Raw genomic sequence first — 24,899 nt, 5'->3', positions numbered from 1 at the left:
ACGGAACAGAAACACATGGGGTACTGCCCAAGGCAGCTGCAGGGGCTGAGGTCTGTCTACAGACCCTGGTAAGCAGGGGCACTGAGCCAGGCCCTGCACCCCTGGGCTGCAGGAGGGCAAATCCTGCTGTAAGTGGCTGCAGCACTGCTGCTCGCTGCCACACCACGAGAAAATCAGTGATGCTGTCTGTGACCTGGTCCCCCAAATTGCTGTTGACATCCTGCCTGTGTGGGCACCCTGTGGGCAGCATCCACCGCACTCAATGCTTGTGCAGAGGGGAGGAGATGCAGATGGGTCACAGTGGTGCTGGTAAAGCCAAGGTAGAGACCACACCAAGAGGTCCTGGCATGGCTCCTGTCAAGGGCGAAGGCAGGCAGGAGCACAGGCAGGAGCACAGACAGACTGCAGGCAGTGAGGAAGAGAAACACACGACAGCATCTTTCCAATATGGATCGGAACTGGTTTAGGAAGGGCAGCATGGCATTTCCTTTGTTTGGCAGCAACTCACAGATGTTTGCAGCATTCCAGGGGAAGAAGTGCCATTCTGAAATCATGCTGGTTAAGGAAGACAATTAAAATTTCTTGTCTTGCTAACCCACAAGTGCCACTCAGCCTTAACCATGGGAAGCATCACCCAGGCTCAAGGCCACTGTGCAAGGTACCAAGCCCATCCCAAAGTGCTGACCACAGCAGGATGGAGCAGCACCCGTTTCACCAAGCAATAAGCACCCTGAGAAATGGAGGGTTGGGGTCTCTGAAGGACAGGACAGGATATGAGGATGGTGGGGAGCAGGAGGGAGGTAAGAGCAAAGCAAACACAAAGGCTGGGATGAGCTGGGCAATGGTGCTGCCTTCTTGATAGCAAGAGGATGCCACATATAGAGGCAAATGGGAAAAGGAGATCAAAATTAGGGGAAGAAAAAAGTGACTGGAACCATGAAGATGCTTATAAACAGGCTTTGAAGCTCCACAGCTATTCACATTACCTGCTTGAATTTTAACCTTCAGACTAGAAACAGTGACCAGCTGAACACTAAAAAAGAATTTAACTTGGGTCTGGCTGCTCCACAAGGGTTGAATGGAGCTGGAGGGTGAAGGGAGAGGGGCATGGACCTCATAAAGCAACCTGGTGAGGGACAATGATGTGCTTATCCCTCATGACTACTTTTCCTCTTTTCTTTTTTTCTTCCTAGGAGTTTCTAGCATGAGGCACAGCTCATCAAAGTCTTGAGGAGGATTGTGCTCTTGTGCTTAAAAAAAATAATATATATAAAGTATGCCTGTATGTGTGGGGTTTTTAATTAAAGAACACTGCCTGCCCTACTTTATTAATTGGAGTATGGGAAATAATCTATCAGGGTGGTAGGAGCTTGGGGAATAGCACAGATGGAGCTGGCATACATTTTCAATCAAAGCACATAAAAATTAACATACAGAAAGATTTTTGTGTGTGTGTGCTGGATTACTTATGCTTGATTTTTTTTTTCAAAGGCTCAAATTAAGCCAGTGTTGTATCTCTGTGCCTCAGGAAAGAAGAAAAGAAAGTGCTGTGTTTGTAGTACTGGAGGTTCACCCCGCTTGCTCACTCCTGTTTAATGCTGAAAGATCATTCCACTCTCAAAAAGGGGTTTTGAAGATCTTTTTTTGCAGAGCAGAGACCAGCAATGCAGAGAAAAGACACAGGAAATCAAAAGGAAAAAGAAATACCAGGAGGGTTGTGCTCCTGGGTTAATGCCCCCAGGGAGCCACGCAGTTGAAACGCTGGCACTATTGGCCTCGGCATCCCATTGTCCTTCCGTTGGGAGGCTGCAAACCTGCACTGCGCAAGGTTTATCCAGAAACCAGCATCATTCGCCCCAAAACACACCTCCTTCTGCAAAGAGCATCCCTGCAGGCACACTGCCTGCAGCTGCTGCTGTGCCAGCAGCCCTCTGCCCCACATCTCCTGTTGTGGGGGGATATCATCTCAACAGAGCAGCTACAGAATATCTTGAGAAAAAGGGATGTGAAGCACTCGGATTATACTGAAATCCTTTTACCCGTTTCTGTCACACTTCAGAAATGGGTGTCCCCGGGTGAGAGCGGTAGGCAGGCCGAGCTCTGCTGTCCTGCAGCTACTGGCAATGTTCTTTGCCATGCAGGAGGTGCACTACTTCTTTAAAGCAAATTAAACCCCATAATTTAACCTAAAGGCAACTAAAATCAGTCCAAAGTGATTTTTTTTTTAAAAATTACATTAAATTTCCTTTTCCCCTTAAAATGTGTCCTTTCCATGTAATTTTTAGCCAAAATGATCCACAAAAGTGACAACTTCCCTTACATTTAAAAAGTCACCTCCAGGACTTTCCAGCTTTTAGAGACCTCTGCAATGCCATCCTTCTTGGGAGTAACTACTGCTTTCATTTTAACCCTCCTCTATGAAATAAAAGTGATTTTTATTGATTTTATTTTAATTCTAAGCACACATTTCTGCTGCTGCCCTTCATTTTATATGGCAGGGCCTCACAGGTATAAAGAGCACTCCTACATTTAAATTTTTAATGATCTATGGCTAGTTGGAAATCATTCACATTGTTAAGGCAGACAAAAAGTGATCAAAGGCAAGGCAGTGACTGTACTGCTGTGTTGCCACCATCCACTTTGGTGTAATAGAGTGGAAAAGCAGAGAGGTTAATTGCTGCCAATAAGGATTTTCGTGGGACAAAATACAAACAGCTCTTTTCTCAAGGAGACATTCCAGTAGTAACCTGACTACTAGGAAATAATTACAGGTCCTGAAATTGTCTCCGAAGATTTGGCAAATATGGGAAATAGTCTGTAACAAATCGAGATGTCAAGTAAGAAAAACTCCTCACCTGTGACTACTCGTATTTAAAACCTCAGTGGGAGGAGAGGGACTGAAGCACCGAGCCTGGCAGGGATGCTGAGACCTGCTGAGCCCACTCAAGTACCACAATACACAGAATAAAATATGTCTTTGAGTTTGTGCTAGAAGGGTCAGCCCGTGCCAGGGGTGTTCAAGCTGGAGAAGGAGGGAAAAAAATGTGCATCGAAAAGAAAACCAATTTCCTCTACATCTCTATTTATCAGGCTGCGTCTTCCAGCCAGCTGGCAGGTTGAAGTATTTGCCTTCTGATGTGCTCCTTTGTTAATGGTGTGATTTGTGTCAGATCAGTGTCTCTTAATGTAATTATACCGATTACGGCAGGGGAATGGGAAGACAAGATGCGGCTGGAGGAGCAGATACATCCTCAATTCACTCTGGTGAAGTGGCTTATAGCCATGTAATTCCATGGAAAACCAGAGTTCTGCAGAATTTGCATTTCACCGAGGCTCATTGAAGGTAGGGTTGATGTGAGCCAGCACATTGCTGCTTAGGACCAAAAGACAGAGGTCCAAGGCCAAGGTCTGCAGAGGTCTTGGAGGATCTCCCCATTGTCTTGGCTGAGTCCTACACAGGGATGCAGAGAGAGGGCAACACATGGACCATACCTGAATTTGTCTGACAGCTCACCTTTTGTTAGAGCTCTAACACCTTTTTGCTGTTCCCAATAGGAGCACATACATGTTTTTCCCTCTGTCATATCTGTCTTCCCTAAATTGTGCCATCCCCATGAAGGCTGGCCAAGGAAATGGAAAGCTATCAATAAGGACAACAAGGTTCTTTGCACCCATCTGTGCTCTTCCAACAGTTGTAATTACAGACATTTAGGACTGAGACAGGTTATCCCCCATTTTTCTGATGGCACCTCTCTTTTCTGGGTAGCCCAGAAATGAGAGACAGAGCTACCGCAGGGATACGCAGGGAAGGCCACAGCTCTGGGATGGTGATTTGCCCAGCTGGGTATGGGGTGCACCCTGGACACCCTGTCCTCTCACCTGCCATGTCTTCCTCAGTGTATCTGCATGTGGAATGCCCATGAGCTGGAGAGAGCTTTTACTGCCATGCTGCTGCATGGACCCTGTAGTTGATCACCCCTTCCCACGACCCTCCCTCACCACTAAACCTGCCAGATCGTTGCAATACGGATTTATTTTAAGGAAACACTTAAGAAAGCAGATGCTTTCTTAAATACAGAACACAGATCTCTGCCCTAGATTAGCTCTTGAAAAATGGCATAATTTCAAGGCAACAGTAGCAGTACCATGGGTGATGCTGAGGCCAGCTGCCTCAGCCAGCAAATGCACACAACAATAAAGCCCAGGAAAGTGAAGTCAGGGGCAACCATCCTGCAGCTGATCAAATTATTGCTTGCCATCCACAGTTCGCAACTTCCTGATCACCACTAAACATGTGACCAATGCATTGCTTAGGCAAAAAGGCATCATGTCTTACCAGGTTTGGGGATGAGTCCTTGAAAAGGCCTGTGAAAAATAAGGGAAAAAGGAGATTTAAATTGAAGCACCACTGGGAAGTCAGCACACCTAGACCAAACACCCTCCCATGGTCCAGGGAGGGCTGGGGATCAGCATGTCCTTTGCATGCTGTGCCGTGGCTCATGTAGGACCAGCAGGAGCTCTGTGGGGATAGGGCCCCAGCTCGGGGCAGCAAGTACCCCATGCTCTGTTGGTAAGAAGACAGGCAGCATGGTCCGGTGAGAGGGTGATGGAACCACTCTTAAACCCATTTTTATCCCTGTCACACCTTAGTGTGATACACTTGATAAAGTGCTTTCCCCCTCCCACTTGTGTCCATCCCCTTTTGCTGAGAAAGCCAGAGGACGATGAACAGGCAGTGGCCAAGTGCTGCAGGGCTCCGAGCACTGCCCTGCACCAGCAATAATCCCAGCAGCATTTCTCCTGTCTCAAGCCTCCTAAAATAGGGGCTGGGATTGGTCTGCCTGCACATCCATTGCACCAAGCACTTTTTTCTTCTGCCAGTGCCTTCCCTGCCATCTTCCCATGTAGCAGATGGGAGGAAAGAGCAGGAGTGTCTATTTTATGGTCCACTCCTTCCTGTTGAACTATTAGCCGCCAGCTTAATTGCTGTCTTGGGGGGGTGGAGGCATTCACAACACTTACATCCCTGCCCCAGAGTGGGGGTGCAGAGCAGGGGGTGTGTTTAGGTGGGATCCCTCCTCTCCTCCTCCCAGGCTGTCGGATGGCTGACACCTTGTGCCACATACCTTGTCACAGTGAACTTGATTTTATCAGCGACGGCTAGTATCCTCTCCAGGTTCTGTGAGCCAAAGGTGCAGGGCTTCCTGAAGGGGATCCCAGGGGGCAGCCCCTCTATAATCACCGACCCTGGATTGCTCTTGATCCGCTTGTATGGCACTTGCACAGGGTACTTAATCCCCAAGGCCTCACCTGGGAGAGAAGTGAGTCGTAAATAAGCAGTGAGTGCACGGGATGCTAGGAATGCCATTTCTGCCATGGCTCTGCTCCATCCCCAGCCTCAACAAGACACAGCACAGCGTGGGCAGGCTGCTTAAGCTACCAGGTCAGCGCATCAGATCAAGGACCAGCATTTTCAATCTTCCTCCACAATGGCAGTGGAGGGGTTCCAGGACAGGCATGTGCATGCAGTAGAGCTGGGGTGGCTGAGGAGAGACACTGTCCTGCACAATGATGCCCATGCACTGCAGTGAGAGGGATGGAAAGCTGCTGCTCTTTGCTTTGGGACATTATTTGGAGATAACTCCATAGTCACGTTCCCTCTCCAATGTCTGACTGCAGGACCAAGGCTACACGTTTCTTTGCAAGTACCTGAAAACCTGCACAGGTTTTAGCACTGCCTAGAACATGGGGATAACAGCATTTCCCTGCCCTGGGGACAGCATGGGCAGCATCTACTTGTCCCCCAGCACTCCTGCAGGTGCTTGCTATGGTCCATTCTTAGCCCCTTCTCAATCTCCCACCACTCCTCGTGCTCCCACGGTTCCTGCAGCAAAGAGCACCAATTCCCAGATCAGCCATTCTCTCCTGGCCCACCAAGGTGCCAGCAACTCAAGAAGGAGGCATGAGAAAATATCTGGCAAGGAGGAATTGTGAAGAGAGTAAAAAATTAGAAGAGGATATGGGGGAATAAAACCAACTCCCTGCCTGGTTTCTCACCGTATTTCTTATTGAACAGGTCCTGGACTTGTTCCCGTAGTGTGTTAGCGATGTCTATTCTGGAAAGCCTGGCATCATAATTTTCTGTAAAATAAAGAAACAATTATGGACTTCTGCTGGTAAATTAAAAGGCACTCTGTGACTTTTAAGTAATGCCATTTTCTAATTATAGGAAAGTCCTTATCTTGCAATTAGCTAATCTCTGGAGTGGGCCACTCAAAGTCCTTAAAAATAATCTAAACAGAAATATGTTTTTCTCCCCCGCCTGTTTGCTAAGAATAAAAGCCACGTGAAATCAAAGATTCAGTTGCAATAATTACCAGCTTTAAAATAAAACATACTCCAAAGCCTCTGAGAAAAGCCAAATCCTTTGAAAAGCCTCTGTCCCTCTGCAAACCCTCACAGGCCCCCATGGCCCAAGAACAGATGCTCAAGCAGGGCAGCACTTGCCTCCCCAGCCCACAGGCTCCTTTCTTCAAGGAAGCTACCATGCTGCTGCCAGCACAAGCTGAACTCCAGTGGCATTTATTCAAACATCACCAAGGTGGAAAAAGTCCCAGAAAAGGCAAACCCTGAGGCTTGGAAACTTAATTATGCATCTCACAAGGTCAGACAGGGAGATAAGCAAAGCTGGTTAATTAGGACACCATGCAGATCACTTCGAGCCTCTTCCTTGGACCTGTGGGACTGCCCATCCCAGCCGTGCATCGTGTGTTCTGGCTGCCCGTGCTTCGCATCCTCTCGTCCCACCTCCTTCTCTCCTCCCCAGCCTTGCCTTGCTCCTTGCCACCCCCCAAGCCCCAACGCCCGCGGCACACCCTTCCCGTGTGTTTGCCCTGTGCAGGCTCTGCAGTGGGCCAGGGGCTCTGCCTCAGACCCTGCAGATGCCTCCAGCCCCCCCACCTTGAAAGCCCTGTCTCTTCACAGCGTCCTCCAGCAGCACCTCGCTCGAGTCCCTCTCGCTGGCAGCTGAGACAGGGGACATAAGAGGAATTAGGATTCGAAGGGCCGCCAAGGGGGATGTGCAGGAGGGGTTTCCAGACAGAAAACGAGGTGGGAAAGGAACACAAGAGACGCTGTAGGAAACCGTTCTCACTTCTCTCCTGCCTAGCCCTTAATGGCCTGTCTGCCCGGGGTCCCACAGCCTACCTTTGGCTGCCGGGCTGTCCAGTGCCGGGTCCTTCACACCCTCTGCCAGCAGCTCTGGTCTGGAAAACAGGGAGAAGCAAAGGGCACGTGAGTGACCTCCGCGGTCAGTGACATCCTGCTGCTCCAGCATCCCCAGTACATCACCCCTACAGCCACAAGCCACTCACCCTGTCTGGCTAACACCATTTTAAAGCTCCTGCAATGCAGTGGGAGAACTCTGGACATAATTTTCATGCCAACAGACACTTTAATGGGTGGATGTGATGCTCCCTGGGATGAGACTAAGGAGGTGATGGCTGAGCAGCTTAAATCAGCAGCTACAGACTTTTAGGGGACATGTTCCTGAACGTTTCTCAGGATTTGGAGAAGCCACGCATGGCTCCTTTCAACATACAATTGTCCCAAAAATTGTCACTTGGGTACCTAATGTTAAAACTGCATGGAAAGGTTATAGCAGGGCTTGTTACAAGCTGTGCTGAAGCTGTGTCACAAAGAAATGGGTGATCGTGACAGGAGGAACCCCAAAGTGTGGCTGGGCTGGCCTGGGAGCTGCTGCTCTGACACCACAAAATCTCCACAATCCCACTGTTTATGCTCTCTTTCAGCCACCCACTGTGTTGGTTGTGTCAGCATTTGGGTGAGAAACTCCCCAGAATATCTAAAGACATCTTAAAATCCGTCTCTGCTGGATCTTTTATCTTTCAGGGCAATGCTGTTGCATTATGTTGGTTGTGGCTTCTCACAGTCCCACCCAATTCCTGCAACACCTCTGCTCCCCAGCACAGGGGCAGCATCTTCCCCGATGTCTGCAGCATCCCCCATGCACATCTGGACCTCAGCTGGAGCTGCTTTCCATAGGAAAACCATCCAGGGTTCCCAGTCCATCTCCTTCCCTCTTTTACCAGGGCACCCTGAAGTTTAAAGGCTCCTTCACCCACCCTTTGGGTGCTCCCTGCTGCTGTGACTAAATCTTTGCAAAAGCGGGTTAAAGACTCAAATGACATCAAGGGGCAGATGACAACACCACTGCTGCCTTCCAGGGATGGCTCCAACAAGGCAATAACCCCTGGCTGCTTCTAATCAAGGAAATTTATTGAAGGTGACTAAGTGATGGATGTTCCCCAGGACTCTGCGCAGCAGCAGGAGCTCCAAGCAGGAACATGCTTCCCAAGGGACAGCCACCCCACCTTGCTTACCTTTTAATGATAAACTGGATGTTGTTGCTTGCTTGTAGGATCTTCTTCAGCTTTGCAATCCCAAAGCAGTTAGGGCGACGCAGCAGGATGCCTTCTGGTAAGCCCACAACAAACAGGTCCTCAGGGTACATCAGGAACTTGGAGTAGGGGACTTTGACCGGCTCTGATATTCCTATGGCTTTCGCTGCATGGGGACCCAATCTTATTAGTTTGCTGGACTTCCATGTCAGGTAAAAGCATCATAAACATGATATGTTGATGGGGGGCTAAAAAGATTTTTTGGGGAGTTTGTCATCACTGCTGGTAGGGATGTCCCCAACACTAGCAGACATGAGCTGAGGGACAGAGCCAGGCAGCCACCTGGAGCTGGCTTTTGCATTTGCTACATTATCACAGTCTGCCTTCTCATAAAGACTGTAAGCATCTCCTCACAAGACAATGGGACCCCACACCTGGGACCCCACATCCAGGCCCCATAGATGTCCCTCTGCTAGGTGAGGGGACAGGGAATGTGCCTGGGGGTGTCCTGTCAGTCTGTGCAGCCTAGCATGGTAAGGGTTCCCCTTGCTCTGTTAAATATTGCCAAAAGCTACAGAACGACCAGTGCCAAGCACTGCTGTTTGGGCAGAGATGAAAAGCCAGGACACAATCCCATCCAGTTTATTACTAAAGCGTGGGGTGCAGTGAAGGCCATTGCTCTGACTGCCATTCCAGCTGCATTCCCAGTGCCCAGCCCAGCCTGAGAGCATCTTGGCCCTTCTTTCCCAGTCCTGGGATGCAGCTCAGCTCCATCCCCAGGTTTTGAGGACTGCTAGGCAGAGCCACATCTCCCAGTCCTACCAGTGGCAAAAGCTTTCTGTCAGCTCTCAAAATGCATGTGTAACCTCACTTGAATTTTTTATGGGTTAAATAACCTCTCTACAAAGAGGTGAGCAGAGCACGCTGAGTGCCAATCTCCACCACTGGGAAAGAAGTGATGGGGGAACGACTTGGGACCTTCCCTCTGCAGGAGGAAGAATGAAGGTCACAGCAGCAATTCCAGGCTGCAGCGAAACATTATCAAGGAAACCAAAGGGAATAGCTTCGACAAGGCCCAAGGAGGCTACAAATGCATTTGTAAGCCCAGCAGACAGCAAATGAACAAATTAGGTTGTGCCTTCACTAAGCTGCTGGTTTGGAAATGGTAGGCAACAATTCTGAGCAATTAGAAGTTCCCCATGGCAGAGGCCAGCACTTGGCATGATGAACTTGTGTTAATGGTCATCTTACCATATCGCGAGTTGAACAAAATTTCAACTTGTTTCCTCAAATGACTTAAAACGTCCCCTATACCATCTGCAAAAGAAACCAATAGAGAGAAATGCTCTGAGCAGCCAGTTGCCTCTGGGGCAAGAAATGCAGAGTGCAGGTGAGAAGGCCCCGATCTCTGGCAGAGCTGGCTGCACACTCTCCACGCCTCCCACATCAGTGCCAGTTCTCCAGCAGCTGCCTCCAAGCTCATCCCCTAGTGAGGAAGGGCAGGGATGCACCTGCCTGCAGGGATGCACCTGCTAGCACAGAATTGTGCTAGCAGCCAGGAGAGAAAAAAAATAGGGGGAAAAGTACATCTGGACAAGAGAGGGGAGGACAGAGCCCAGGAACACAGCGATGCCCTTCTGTGCTGAGGTTTTGGAGGCTGAAGGCTTTGCTGATAACGTAGGAAGCCCAGGAAACCCAGCATAAAATATATCTGTGTTCATCCATCCTTCCAAAAACCTGAGCTCACTGCATACTCACCTGACCCCTCCATCTGCTTTTCTTCATGTCGAGACTCCTCACTGGGCCCCTTGTCTGTCCCTGTCAAGGAAGACGAGGGTTAGCAGGAGCAGGCACCAGCAAAAACAGACCAGTCATAAGCAGGAGTTCTCCAGGTGCCCTGAAGCCACCCATCTGCTCCCTCCCCTCACTAAGCTCTGAGCACACATCCCAGAACAGCCTGGGCTGGCACCAGCATGCCAGGAGCTGCATCAGCAGAATAAACCCAGTGCCTACATACAAGAGGTCTGCCTGCCTTTTGGCATGGGTTCCCTGGGAGAGGAGGGACCCAGTGCCCAGCAGGAGCAAGGGCAGCCACTGGGCCAGCACACATTCCCCAGGTAAATCCCAGACAAAAGCTGGGCAGAGGGGCTGGGGTTTGCAGCACACTGGGACTGGAGAAGGACTGGGAAGGAGCAGCAGTGCCAGAAAAGCCACCAGTTAGTCTATCAGAGCTCCCAGCTAGCCTGATTGAGACCAAGACTCTGGAACTGGGTCCTGACTCCAGCACCTTGGTTCATAAATAGTATTTACTCATTTCTGACATGCATGAATGCCAGTGCTGCCGCACAGTCTCCCAGATGCTTCATGTCTGGTACCTGCTACTGTTTCCAGGATGTAGCTTGACTCTTCTGAGGCCATATGTGTGGGCACTGGGTCGTGCATCTCATCTGAACCAGGTGATCGGTCTGCAGACAAAACCCCATGTTTTGATGCCAGGGGGACACTGTTCCCAAGGCAAGGTTCAGAGGGTCCTGGCCCAACAGCAAGGACTGAGTGAAGGACTCCCCACATCACCAGAAGCTGCTCTAGGGAAGCATCTGCCTTCTTCCTCCCAGAACCACCCAGAGCTCATCCCTCAAACATATCTGACCTCTTGGCCTGAGGGAAAGAAGCAAGTCTCTTCCTAACCTCACAGAAGGTGAAGAACAAAAATAGTTCAAAACTATTTACTTGGCTTAATTCCATCTAGACACTCAATTTTGGCTTACAAAGTTAATGCTGCTCGACTTAGCTGCTACACAGGAGGAAAACCATTCCACTAATGCTCCCTTCGTCCACAAAATCACCCCTCCTTGGGTTTCCCTCATGCAATCTGTCTGCCCTCTTACACTAAACCCATCTCTCTAAATGCTGGGCTCTCCAATGCCCTCAAAGAGCCATCCAAGTTCAGCTTTAAATAAAGTTTCAGCTAGTTCAAATACTTCAATCAGGTCACTTCTGACCTCAGAGGATAAATAATCCAAATTTCATCAATTTCTCCCTGTAGGTGAGTGCTTCTTTTCTATTAATCCTCCTCCCTGCCCTCAGCTGTATTCCCTCTGATGGAACTCAATCTTCAAATAAGGTAAGAAAAGGTGGACTCTGGACTTGAAGTATGATCTCTCTGGCACTAGAGAAGTGGTAATTCCTCCCCCTCCTTATCCTCCTCTCATGCACTGCCAGCTCACCACATATTATATTTCTTCTCTTCCATTAGCTGCCAAGTTGGAATTAAAATGTTTGATCTACCACTATACCTTGTTCCTTCTTCTCCCCCTATATTAACCATAGATAAAACCATTCTACACCAATCCTGGAGTGACTCTCCTACTATCACCTTACTAAGGGGACTGCTACAATTTAGGTGCAACAGAGATTGCACTGGTGAGGTGGGGCCAGGTGTCACTGCTGTCCCCAGCATCATTCGCCCTTGGACATATTGGAGTCTTGTTGCTGCCCTCGTTCTGGTGAGATTATTAATTAATGGTTGTAAGGCACACTGAAAACGCAAACTTCTAACTATCCATTCAGTAAACCTGGAGGATCATCCTACCATTTGCTGCACTGTCCAGGTCAGGTAAGTGGAAAATGACTCTCCAAGCTGCCCCTTAAGCATCTCATAGTATCATAGTATGTTAAGGGGTTGGAATAAATCTTAGAGATCATCTAGTCCCTCCTCACCCTGCCCTGGGCAAGGACACCTCCTACCAGGCCAGGTTGCTCAAGGCTTTATACAACCTGGCTTTGACTACTGCCAGGGTTGGGGCAGCCACAACCTCCCTGGGCAACCTGGGACAGTGTCTTACTACCCTCACACTAAAATCTTTTTCCTGATATCCAATCTAAATTCTCCCTCTTTCGATTTATACCGATTACTCCTTGTCCTGTCACTACAGTTCCTAACCAAGAGTCCCTCTGCAGCTTCCCTGTAGGCCTCTTCAGAACCTGGAAGGTTGCTATAAGCTCTTCACACAACCTTCTCTTATCCAGGCTGAACAACTCTAACTCTCTCAGCCTGTCTTTGTAGGAAAGCTGGTCCAGTCCTCTAATCAGCTTCGTGGCCTCATCTGGCCTTGCTCCAACAATTCCATGTCCTTCTGATGCTGGGGACACCAGAACTGTACCCAGTACTTCAGGTGAGTTTCATGAGAGCAGAGGAGGGGGAGAATCACCTCCCTCACCTGCTGCCTTTGTATGCAGCCCAGGATTTGGTTGGCCTTCTGAGCCATGAGCACACACTGCAGCTCATGGTGAGTTTTTCATCAACTATCATCCCCAAGTCCTTCTGTGCAGGGCTGCTTCCAGTCACTTCTCTGCCAGCCTATAGGTGTGGCTGAGATTGCCCTGACCCAGGTACGGAACCTTGCACCATCATCTCCATCACCACCTATCACCACTGACCTCTCCAGGCAGAGTCATGGGAAATTTCACCCATCAGTCTCAGTGATTCCAACAGATTTTCAGCACGTGCTTAATATTAAACCTGCTTAATATTAGACTCCTTTGTCTTTGGTGAGACACTGGCACAGGTTGCCCAGGGAGGCTGTGGCTGCCCCAACCCTGGCAGTGTTCAAAGCCAGGCTGGATGAGGCCTTGAGCATCCTGGTGTAGTGGGGAGGTGTCCCTGCCCATGGCAAGAGGACTGGGACTAGATGGTCTCAAAGGTCCATTCCAACCCCTAAAATTCTATGATTCTTCTTATGAACTCTTCATAACCAGGCTGGTTTTCTAAATGAAGGACCTCAACAACAGCATCCTGAAATCAATACCTGGGATCCTTCAACGAAGGAAAGGAGCAAACCAGGCTCACTTTTCTCCAGGGTAAAGGCAAGATAAGAAAGCAATGAAGAAGAGAGAAAAACAACAAAGAGCCCTAAAACACCCTGCAGTGCTCCTGGGAAATCTCAATAGCCCCCTTAAGATGACTTTCAGTGAAGAATGACCATTTCACATGCATGGGGGAGCCTTCCACGCTAGGAGATTCCCTGCAAATGCCTGTTCTCAAAGCAAAATGCTGAGACATGACATGGCAGCCCTGCCTGTGCAGTGGCTACTGCATGCAGGTGGTACCCCAGAGGCTACCTGGTACGGTGATCTGGATGATGTCCAGCTCGTCTGGTTCAATTTTGATCTGCCTGATCCCACCCAGCTCTCCTGAGGTACCTATGGGGAAAGGCAATGGAAGGAATTTGCCAACAGGATCCAGCAATGACATGTCTGCCCACCAACGCAGGGAAAGTGTGGCCAGCTGAGACTTCAGTGCCAGCTGAGCATCCCACATCAGATAAACTTCCTCACTTAGGATGGAATGGATCCACTGCAAGGGGCTGAGTCTCAGCTTGCAGCTTGGACAGACAGGACAGTGAGGCTCAGTATAGTGTTTCAATGGGTCCAAGCCCCTAAACCTGGGGAAAAGCACTTATTTCTCATTCACAGTGCTCAGAAAACTGGCACTGTCAACTTCTCCGTGGTGGCTTTCAAAGGAACTCAGAGACTGAAGATTTTCCTTTGCTTTGCGTTTAAGCACAGTCTCGTTATTTCAATTTACACACTTTTGGGCCCTAGTTGGAGGGTCACAGGGTAAGAGCCTTCCTCTCTGCATCTATTGAATGGGGATAAAGTCCTTAGAGAATTGCACCATGGGGCAATCAGGTAACTGGTGTCACACATTCAAGTTACCTTGCAGGCATCTTTCTCTAGTGTGCCCACTAATACCACTTTTGCAAGAGAAAACGAATTATTCCTCACCTGGTTCACAGCTTTCAGAAACACTACACTTCTCAGACCTGGAAGGGAAAGGCAGACAAGAGAGATGGTCATGGAGCAAGAAAAGAGAGAGCTTAAAACCCAGGTGTGTGTAGGACCAATTCTGGCAGGACGGGGATACCCTGCCTGGCATTGTAGAGGGCTGCACGGGCTACGGAGGGGTCCCCAGGGTCACTGCACCCATGGTCCAAGCAGTGACATGGCATCCATGGCTGCAAGAAAAGCCATGATCTGAGGGTTTCTCTTCAAACAAGCCCTGCTCCCAACCCTGCCCTGGTCCTGAACTCCCATTGATGGCAGCCCTGCCTCTAGACACTTATGGATGGAACAGCAGCAGAGAGCTCCTGGAAGCAAGAGAAGTTTTAAGCGCGAAACCTGGTTGGCTCCATCCCTTTGCGACAGGGAGCAGTGCATAAAGCATCATTACAATGTGGTTACTCATGGAGCTAAAGCAAAGAGGGAGAAAGGAAAAAAGTCAATTGATTTGGCAAATATTTAGTCTGCTCAAAGCTTTTCTTCCCTGAAAACTGGGCACTATTCCCAAACTCCTGTCTACAGTTAACTTCACATGCTCAGGAATTTACACAAGGCATTCAGCATCCAAATGAGATTACTTTGCATTCTCAGAATGTGTGTGTTTTCTGTCTCTCTCATAAACAAGAACCATGGTTCTTTGGCAGTAAGGGACCCAAGGAATCACACTGGAAAACACATTCCTCCACAATGCTGGTCCTTCAGGGGGAAGCAAAACCGTTCTTAGCCAGCACCACATCCCTGCTGGCTCAGGAGGGATGTTCAAAAGCACTTCTCACCTAAATCCACTCAGTAGTGCCAGCAGAACAAACCACGGAATAAGACAGGAGTACTATTGAAATGTTCCCCCTAAATGTGGGTGGGCAAAAAGGATCTCTGTCTAGAAAGTACTGTATATATTACCTCGGAGCCTTGAGAAGGGTTTTAAACTCTCCCACTTCAGGTCGAAGTCAACCTTTCACCAGGGAAATCTGAGAGGAGGGTTTCCCCGGGGAGCACATTACTCCTCATAGCATCTAGCCCTTCTCCTGGAGTACTGGGCACTGCCCGTCCCCTGGAGCAAGACTCTGACCTGAGCGGACCATTGCTATGGAAATGCTCCTCCTCTTACCAGGGCACAGAAGTTTCTCATTTGCAGAAAAATCCTCCCGCAAACCCTCCTTTGAAGCTGAAGGTACCCAGAGGACTGGTATCCAGCCCCATGGACTGGGCAGCTCAAGAGGTCTCCGCCCTCCAAGGCTGCGAGATTTCAGTGCTGGGCACATTTCTGGGCTCACTGGTTGCCTGCCCTAACGCTGCAGGCTCCCCTGCCCAAGGCATGCACAGCTTTAGGGGTATGTGGCAGCCACATTCAAGGGGACAAACCTGAAACAGAGAAGAACCAGAGGAGACTCCAACCTGTCACAGAATCATGTAAATGAAGAGCCAAGAAAGGAGTGGAACCCAAGAGATTCCGTGGAGGACACAAGGACAAGTTACCTTATCACCCCATCCTGACCTGCAGAAGTTACCAACCCCATAGCATGGCCTGCAGCCCCAGCTGGTGGAGCTGTCACTGCTGGGTGGCAAGGCTTCGTGCCAGAGAGGCTGAGGAGCACTTATCACTGCATCCGTGACTGAGCTAGCTGTGTGAGGCAGAGATGGGAGAAGGCTACTTGTCTTACAGCAGTTTATACTTTTATAAACTACTGCCTTGCCTCTCTTCTTTAAAGTGATTTTAAAGGTTAAATAATATGCTGCTTCAGCTGAAGCAAGAATGAAGGAAGCTGGGATTATACAGAGAAAAACACCTTGTGGATCTCTCAGTCTGGACTGGAAAGCCATATGATATGTGCTATATGCCCCACAGGCACTACCAGCATGTTATGGACCCATTGAGCTTGTGGCACAGTTGTAACAGAAACAGGTACTCTCACAAAAAGCCTCCTGCTCTGCCGAACTCTACAGCCCCACCTTTATTAAATCCATTATTAGTCTCCCTGTGAGCTTTATAAACAAGTCCCGCTTCATTTTTGGGATGCTGTTAAGGTATGGGCTGAAGGGGAATCCTTAGGCCATGCTTTAACACCAGAGATGGTTCTAGCAGATAATCCCAGCCTGCCTGGCCATGGCCCTTGATTTCATCAGTTTTGTTCAAAATCACTGATTCCAAACTTATGGCTTGCAAAAGGATGGAGTTCCTCAGCCTCCTCCTGTGCAGGCTGGCTGTGGGATTTTAGGGACGCAGGAAAGCACCACTCATCCAGCCACTCACCTTCCCAGCACAGACTTACAACAGCCCCCTGACGCCGCAGCCTACTGAATCGCACCCTCCTACACCCACTGCACATTGCTGATGTCTGCAGCAGCAACCTGCCATGCACTAATGTCCCCAAAATAACTCTCCGAGGGATGTCACTTCGCAGGGGATGGGGACAGAAGTCCCACTTACCTGCTGTTGTTCTGAGAGGTCCCCAACAGGTCCAGCACCGCCCCACGGTGCGGCTCGGGGGAGATCTCCCTGGGGGGGCTGGAGGGCTCCAGCTTGGTTGGATCTTTGGTAAATTTGCTTCCTGGTACCAGGTGTGCATGGTGGATTTTGAGAGGAAAAGGAAAACCAGAATTAGCAACCAGAAATGCCAGTGATGCAGCTTGTTCCCCTCCTAGTACCCAGAACCGAGGTCAGGGTGGGCGGCAGGTTTTCAAGTGTCACCTGCTTGCAAAGAGAAGAATGCAGATTTAACTGGGTTTACATGTCAAATTAATAGCAAGACATTTGCCTAAACCTCTGCCAACTATCTGTGTGCTGGGAAGCCCTGCCAGGATGGAGCATCTCTGGAAAGGACTGGCTGTCAGGGCAGGGTTCCAAGAGGTAGGGACTAGGGTCAGAAAACCCAGGGCCATGGACCTATGCTGTAGGAGCAAGCCCCAAAGCTCAAGGATTTGGGGGCAGAGAGCCCTGTCCCAAGGCAGCAGATGTGCTGCACTGGATGGGGGCCTGGCAAAGCCCAGAGCAGTGGGGACACAGGCAGCCCTGTCCCACAGCTCTAAACCCCACAGGCAGTGGAAGAAATCTCTCCCACAGTGACACAGAGAGGGACAAAACCACCGTGTCATGAAAAACCTCCTCTCTCTCTTCCCTCTTCCTAAGCAGCCTGAAAGGAGCTGAAATGAAGCCTCAGCAATGACCTTGGAGATGAAAAGACTAATCTGAAAACTGGGTAGGAAATAAAATCAGGCAGGGAGGGTGAGTGAAGAGCTGAAGGATGAGGACTGGGGTAAGGAGGGAATGAGATTATACCATGAGGCTGCGTGGAGACCTCATAGCAACTTTTCAATATCTGGAAGGGCCTACAATGGAGCCAGAGAGGGACTTGTTAGCAACTGCAATGATAGAACAAGGGGTAATGGATTCAAACCGAAGGAGGGGAAGTTTAGGTTAGATATTAGAATTCTTTACTATAAGGGTGGTGAGACATTGGAACAGGTTGCCCAGGGACATGGTAGCTGCCTTGACCCTGGCAGTGTTCGAGACCAGGCTGAATGAAGCCTTGCACAACCTGATTTAGTAAGGAGGTGTCCCTGCCCATGGCAGGGAGGGCTGGCACTGGATGATCTTGAAGGTCCATTCCAATCTTTAAATTCTATGATTCTATGAAACCAAAGAGAAGTCTTGTTAAACAGCTGCTGCCAAAGGCCCTTTGCCGGTCTCAAGGCACCATCATGATATATCCACTGTTCTAAAACACATCCCATCCATGGGAACATGAAGTCTCTTTCCTTTTGGTTCCAGCCTGCAAGGCAGGGCAGGGCTCTGGCAAAGGGACCAGCAGCAATATAGAGCCTTAAAGGCACTGTTTATCTACCAACAGTCCAAAAGGCTCCTTTTAATTTGTGCTTTCTACAGACCAAATCTGGTTCGTGCAGCAGTGGAGCCTGCCTGAAGCTGCTACCCAGGGGAGCAGCAAAAATAGGTTTCCGAGCAGTGGTGGGTATTTTAATTAAAGGGTGAGCAAAACTGTAGGGGGAAGCTTTGGGATACTTTGCAGTTGGCAACTTAAAATACAGCATCACTCAGAAAATAGTGTATTTGCAGAAATGGCACCTCTTGACTCAGCAGATGCTTTTTTTTTTTTTTTGCACAGGCCAATGTGCTGACACAAATCACAAAAAGCCAGGCTTAATGGGTTTTGCTTCTGGTAGCCCTGCAGGGACCAGTTAGGGGAGGGGGACCCACCCCAGCCCTGTTTGGTTTGCTTCCTCATCCTCTAATTTCTATATGCACCTCCCTGACATATAACCCCCAAGCTCATAGCACAGTGATCTCCATCAGCAGCTCCTGAACTGATGTATGGATGTATGTGATGCCTCTCTCAGATACCTTGCAGCTGTTATGCAAGGAAAACCCAAGCATCCCAAGACACAGTTCAGTGCTCCAACCCTTGGGGATGGTTTAGATCTTAAATGAATCATTTTCTTGAGAAAAAAAAAGCCATTAATCGGGCTGTAGACAAAGAAACCCCCACATGAGGGTGGGACCTCCTCCAGGCTCAGCCGGAAGGTCCACTTTGGGTGGCTCCAGCATCGTCATGCCCAGGGAGCACCCTTGGGGCCGGGACTGTTGTGGGGCTATAGTGATAATTTGGCTGGCAGAGATACCTGAGACGGACGTGTCTGGAGAGTTGCCAGCCTGTGAGGTTAGCAGCTTGGGTAAAAAAAAAATCCACCACCACCCCCATAAACATGTCTTTTCTTGTGAGCCAAGCCCAGGTGATCCAGGAGCAGGGCTGGGTGTGATAAATTTAGATGCAGTGCCATATTCCAGGCATGTATGGGGGTGGTGGGATGGGTGACTGCTGGAGTGCAGGTTGAGTAGGACAGCACAGGTACCTGTCTCCTTGTATGTGCCAAGAAGCACTTAGAGAATCACAGAATGGTTTGGGTTGGACTGGACCTTAAAGCTCATCTTGTTCCACCTGCTGCCATGGACACTAGACCAGGTTGCTCTGAGCTCTGTCCAACCTGGCCTGGAACACTTCTAGGGATGGGGCAGCCACAGCTTCTCTGGGCACCCTATGCCAGTGCCTCAGCATCCTCACAGGGAAGACTTTGTCTTCTCCAGCTCAGAGAAAAAAAAGATCAAAAAAAAAGGGCAAAGAAAGTCAAAGAACTCCCTCCCCAGGGTTTTGTCACTGAAAAAAATGGACTTTTGTTGTTTTCCTATTTAAAACAGTAAGTAGCCAGATGATGCCAGCACTTCCAAGCCAAAAAAACAAGAATCATTTTACCAGTACAAACCCAGCAGCAATTTTTCTTCCTCTTGAAAGCACAGAAACATGCTGTGTGCTGCCTGTACCATGGCTCAGCCCAGTGCAGGGAGCCGGTCCAGCCTCACACACCAGGAATTCTTACTTAAACCTTTAAAACTAAATTTTTAAGGAGAGCACAGAGTTTCCACCAATCCCAGGCAAAGGCAATCTCAGTGTGTCCCAGTGTAAGGTACAGACAAGGCTTCTCCTCACTGAGCATACTGCATGTGTCCTGCACTTCAAATGCTTACAGGTGACATTATTTCAACTCTGCTTCTTTGGGTAATCTTTCAGTTTTTTTGGCAATAAATCAAAGGACATGGAGAACGTACCTGTAAAAATTCTCTCATCAAACATCCTAGGAGGAAAGGAAAAAAGGGAGATTAGAAATAGATGCTGCTTATGACTGAAGTTTTTATGAAGGAACAGCATTAAACCAAGTCAAAATAATTTTATTCATTCTCTTCAAAAAGGAATGATTTTTTCAGCTAAAAAATGCCTTTTAGCCCATTGTGCTATAAAGCAACCTTAGAGCATATGCATTTAAACTAAAGCACCTCTAAATCTGCTTAGAAGCCATTCTCTTAAGTTAATTAACTTATTAAAGGAGTCTGCTATAGGCTGGCTTTACCAAAAGACAGTGGGACCAAAGTAGCTGTTGCTGGACCTTCACTTCCCAACACAGACCATTGATCAGATGTCACATGTCCTAACCACAGCTTCACTCATGGGAACAAAGTGTGTCCAGGGCCGTGTCCTAGGGCCTGATCCAGGCCAGTGCAGCCTGAGCAGGATGTGACAAAGTGGCTCCTCCACTGGCTGACATCTGGAAAGCTAATTCCTTTTACGATGCCTGAGTTCCATTGATGTCAGTGAATTTAGTCCCCCTGGGAGCCTTAGCCGGGATTTTTCTGTGCTGTAGTTTCACACCTCTAGTAGGAGAACAACACTAGTGCTGCAGAGGCAGGGACTGAATAAATAAATATACTATAAAGCAGATTTTCCTTACAGAGGAGCAAAGAGGTATTGCATGTCACGGAGATAACTGGGAATGCACCCACTCCTTCTACTCCAGTGCAAACACAGACACCATGACACAAGGTGTGGTCTGTAAGTGATGCATCCACACCACCAGATATAGAGGATGTGCATAAGTGGTCAATGAAAAACAAGGTGGAGGGCAATTCCTGTGCATATGGATGTTCCCCCCCCACTCAGAGGCACTGCTCTCGTTCACCAAATGCCGTTCGAGAGCTGTGCTGTGATCACAGGGGCCTGTCACCACCCAAAAAGCTTGGGGTGGCACCAGCAATGTCTGGTGCCATTGTCACTTAAAACAGGGTGCCAGGACTTGGGGGTCACCATGGTGCAGCCAGCCCTGCCACATCCTTGCAAAAAGAGAGAGATATGGAAAACAGAGGTTGGGGGCAGGGGGAGGGGGTGGACAAACTTTTAGCTCTTTATCGTGAAAAAGGGTAAAATGCATTTTGGGTGTTAAAACAAACCATGGGAGCGTCGAGGGAACACAGCTCAAACCCCTGAGCCCCTTGAACCATGCACTCCCCTTCGCCTTCCTCGTGACCCACCTCTTGATGACAAAATGGATGTTGTGCCTCTCCTCCAGTATCCGCTTGAGTTTGGGGACGCCATAGGTACAAGGTCTTTTGAAGGGTATTTTGTCCGGGATGCCAATGATCTCCACTGCCTCAGGGTCACAGGCAATCTTCCGGTACGGGACAGGGACCATGTGATCTAAACCCAAGGCTTCGGCTGAAAGTTGAACACATAGTTTTCATTTACCCAAGTGCTTTTCCTTTTACAGATGCTAAAACAAAGGTGTAAAGGCCTGAACTCAAGCAGATCAAGTGCCTTGTGGCTCTTTGCTTCTCTGCTCACCTAGAAGGTGAGCCCTGGGAGTAGCTCTCCCGTAGGAGATGGGACAATGGAGAGAACACAGCATAAACACAGCTAACGGTGTCACCCCAAATTCCCTAACACAGTGATACTCAAACCAGGGGGGAGCTGGCCCAAGTGCCACCCCCAAACTCCCTTTGATCCACCACAACAGGCTTGTAAGCTCTAGAACTCACAAGTTACATTGCACATGGAACCACAGAATCACAGAACCACAGAAGTTAGAAAAAACCCCTAAGATCAAGTCCGACCGTTAACCCAGCACTGCCATGTTCACAACCAAACCATGTCCCCAGGTGCCACATCCACGCCTTTTTTGAACATTTCAAGGGATTGTGACTCCACCACTCCCCTGGGCAACCTGTTCCAGTACCTGACCACCCTTTCAATGAAGAAATTTTCCCCAGTATCCAATCTAAACCTTCCCTGGAGCAACTTTAAGCCATTTCCTCTTGTTCTATTGCTTGCTACCTGGGAGCAGAGCCTGACTCCCACCCGGCTACAACCTCCTTTCAGGTAGCTGTAGAGAGTGAGAAGGTCCCCCGAGCCTCCTGTTCTCCAGGCTGAGCTCCCTCAGCCACTCCTCATCAGACTTGTGCTCCAAACCCTTCCCCAGCTCTGCTGCCCTTTGGACACACTCCAGGTCCACATACAGAGTTCGTAAGTTAGAGGGCTCTTCCTATTACAGGTGACACAGCACACATCTACAGCCCATCTATAACTCATGAATTACACAGCCTGATGGGGATGGCACAGGCCAAGAGCCCATCAGCCCATTCCTACGACTTCCCAAGCTTCCACCTGCCCAAAAGCCCAGGAACTACCCCAAAAGCACTTCCCGTGGCAAAGGGAGCACTAATGACACCCGTAAGCTGTGCAGATGGGAAAAAAAGCAGCTGCAATAACAACAACCTTCTTTTCCCCTGCCATGTTAATGTGAAAAATAGGGCCACATGCCACTGCTCCTGGTGCCCAGGTGCACTGACCTGGCGTGCCACACCCCCAGTCAGGGCGGTTTTGCAGCCCAGTTATAAATTCCTTGATACTGGTAGGGGGCTCCAAATGGAAATATTGACATAACCTTCAGCAGACACCCAGAGACTGGGAGCTGCTGAGCTAAATGTGTTAGGAAGAGCAGGGAGCTCTAGCATATGGCTTCTGCTGCTGTGTTAGGGAACAAAAATGATTGCTATATAATGATATGCAAACCACAAGCACTGCAGATGCATAATGGGATATTAACTCCTACTCACCATATCTGCTGTTAAACAGAATTTGCACGCACTCCCTAAGGGTGTTGATATCTTCAGTTTCTTTTATAAAACTGTCCCACTTATCTATCAAAACAAAATACAAGAAATAAGGAACTTCCATATGGTTTGTATGCAGCAGATGCACTTTTCTCCCACAAAGCACTGGGAAGCAGGAACAGGACTTTGCTGCTCTAAAAATGATTTCTCTCTTCCTGAGCAGATTTTGCCAGGCTGGCAGATAAGGTCTGGGCTTCCCCAGCCTCAGCCCCACGCACCCTCCTTGGCATGTGCAAAGCAGTTTCCTAAGAAATGACCCCCTAAAATTTTTCAATCACAGAATGAAAGACCCTCCTGGACAGAGCCAACTCCACCTGGAATGAACCTTTGAAAGGCACAGCCATTTCACAGTGGAGCTTTTTCATCACCTCCTCTTTCCCAGCTTTTCCACCCTTATTTTTTTCTCCTCTTTACGGCAGGCAGGCAAGGGTTTTGATGAAAACACATCAGCATTTTCAGGCTGCATTTCCCTGGGGTGAGGTGAGGTGGGGAAATGGCAGTCTCCTCCCCACTACTGATCCCTCCAGGCACTGCTGCAGAATCACACTGGGATTAGTGGGTTTCAGTTATTTTGAAATAACACCAAGTTTTCAGGAGGTATGTGATGTTTGTAGCTGAAGAAACAGACTCTTCCAAAGCCATGCCTGGGTTCCCTGTGCAGGAAGTGGAGATGGGAATTCCCAGCTAGCCAGCAGCGCTCAAGGACCACTGGCAGCTTCATGAAGATGGTAAGGATGGGCAGAAGAGATGAAGGTCTTGGCTGCGATGTGAGATGTTGCAGCAAGGAAAGGGAAAAAAAAATCCCCTGCTGCATCATCTCCAGCACTGCTGGCTCCCTGCAGAGAATGGAGAGGGCTGGGAGACTACCTCAGAGAGACACAGGGGAAACAATTCCATAAGAGATGGCTGCTGGCCATCTCTGGTGACAGAGCAGGACACGGACCTGTCTTGTCATGGACGATGGAGAAGAGGATACGCTTGGATGAGTGCACATTCTGGATGAGGGGACCTCCAGAGACCGATGATTTCTGTCCTGGACAAGAGGGGAGACAAGGAGAATAGGCTGATGAGAGCCAGGCACCCCAACAAGACCCCAACTGCTGTCCTTCACCATTAACACTGACCCAACCTTCTGTCTCTCCTCCATGCACCCCGGCCTGTGACACCCAGTGAAGCACCAGACTGATCCCTGCCACTCCCCCTCCGGCTGTCTCTCCAGCCTGGTGGTGCAGCACCCAGCATTTAGAGGCAAAAATAGAGGTGTGCCCAGTCAGCACCTCACAGGCACCCAGGGAAGGGCTGGGGCAGTGCAGCACGGCAGGGGCTTCACTCATCTCCATGAGGGCCAAACTCTGCACCAGTTTTCATCTGAGGACCACCAAAACACCCAGCCTGTCCCCTGCCAGCACCAAGGGTGGGCTGTGCACCAGGCCCTCGTCCGAGAGCAAACTCCAGGCTATTACCACAGCAGTCGCTGTACTCCTGTGAGGAAGGCACCTTCAGCTCTCCCGCCGGCCGGGCCAGCAGCGCCTCGCCCACCATGGTTGGCCCAGGCAGCCCCGAGGACAGTTCCTGCTTGAGGTCGACAGCGACAGGGGCGGGCAACGCGACGCCGTAGAGGAAGTTGGTGACAGCAATGGCAGAGGAGGTGTCCTGGCTGGCAGGTTTGGCCATGGGGCCATTGGCACTGGAGTCTCGGCTGCCCTTGGAGGCGAGGGAGGAACAAGTTAACTCGACGCTGGGGTTGGGCTCTCGGCTGGGCTCATCTGCTGGCCTGAGGGAAAGGAAGGGAGAACAGGAGGGAACAACAGGTTCCTTTGGGCCCGTGGCACTTCTAAGCCGCAACAAACAATGATGTGGAGGGAGAAGGAGAGCTGTGATTGGGAGGGTGGGATGGGTTGCACTGCTGGCTGCTGGATTCCTTGCTGAGGAGGACCATGACAATTAGAGGGCTGGAGCACCTCTGCTATGAGGAGAGGCTGAGAGAGCTGAGATTGTTCAGCCTGGAGAAGAGAAGGCTCTGGGGAGAACTTTTTGTGGAGAGCTGGAGAGAGACTTTTGACAAGGGATGGAGTGACAGGACAAGGAGGAATGGCTTCAAACTGAAAGAGAATAGGGTTAGATTAGAT

At 49.5% G+C, this 24,899-nt stretch overlaps 1 protein-coding gene across 1 annotated transcript in view; it reads right to left on the bottom strand.

Moving 5' to 3' along the window:
• GTF2IRD1 (GTF2I repeat domain containing 1) overlaps positions 1-24,899 on the bottom strand; it is a 45,430-nt gene that overhangs the window by 10,185 nt on the left and 10,346 nt on the right. Inside the window, exons 5-21 of the mRNA XM_009076067.1 lie at positions 24,234-24,544; positions 23,714-23,803; positions 22,714-22,797; positions 21,133-21,316; positions 19,879-19,904; positions 16,690-16,810; positions 14,208-14,245; positions 13,542-13,622; positions 10,796-10,885; positions 10,179-10,238; positions 9,672-9,737; positions 8,403-8,586; positions 7,207-7,265; positions 6,961-7,026; positions 6,058-6,141; positions 5,127-5,310; positions 4,337-4,365 (exon numbers count right to left, since the gene is read on the bottom strand). Coding sequence (XP_009074315.1) covers positions 4,337-4,365; positions 5,127-5,310; positions 6,058-6,141; positions 6,961-7,026; positions 7,207-7,265; positions 8,403-8,586; positions 9,672-9,737; positions 10,179-10,238; positions 10,796-10,885; positions 13,542-13,622; positions 14,208-14,245; positions 16,690-16,810; positions 19,879-19,904; positions 21,133-21,316; positions 22,714-22,797; positions 23,714-23,803; positions 24,234-24,544 — 1,757 coding nt within the window. The remainder of the gene's footprint in view (positions 1-4,336; positions 4,366-5,126; positions 5,311-6,057; positions 6,142-6,960; positions 7,027-7,206; positions 7,266-8,402; positions 8,587-9,671; positions 9,738-10,178; positions 10,239-10,795; positions 10,886-13,541; positions 13,623-14,207; positions 14,246-16,689; positions 16,811-19,878; positions 19,905-21,132; positions 21,317-22,713; positions 22,798-23,713; positions 23,804-24,233; positions 24,545-24,899) is intronic.

This window comes from Acanthisitta chloris, unplaced genomic scaffold (assembly GCF_000695815.1).
Source record: "Acanthisitta chloris isolate BGI_N310 unplaced genomic scaffold, ASM69581v1 scaffold2776, whole genome shotgun sequence".
Classification (NCBI taxonomy): domain Eukaryota; kingdom Metazoa; phylum Chordata; class Aves; order Passeriformes; family Acanthisittidae; genus Acanthisitta; species Acanthisitta chloris.
This window is presented reverse-complemented; position numbering and strand designations above follow the sequence as displayed.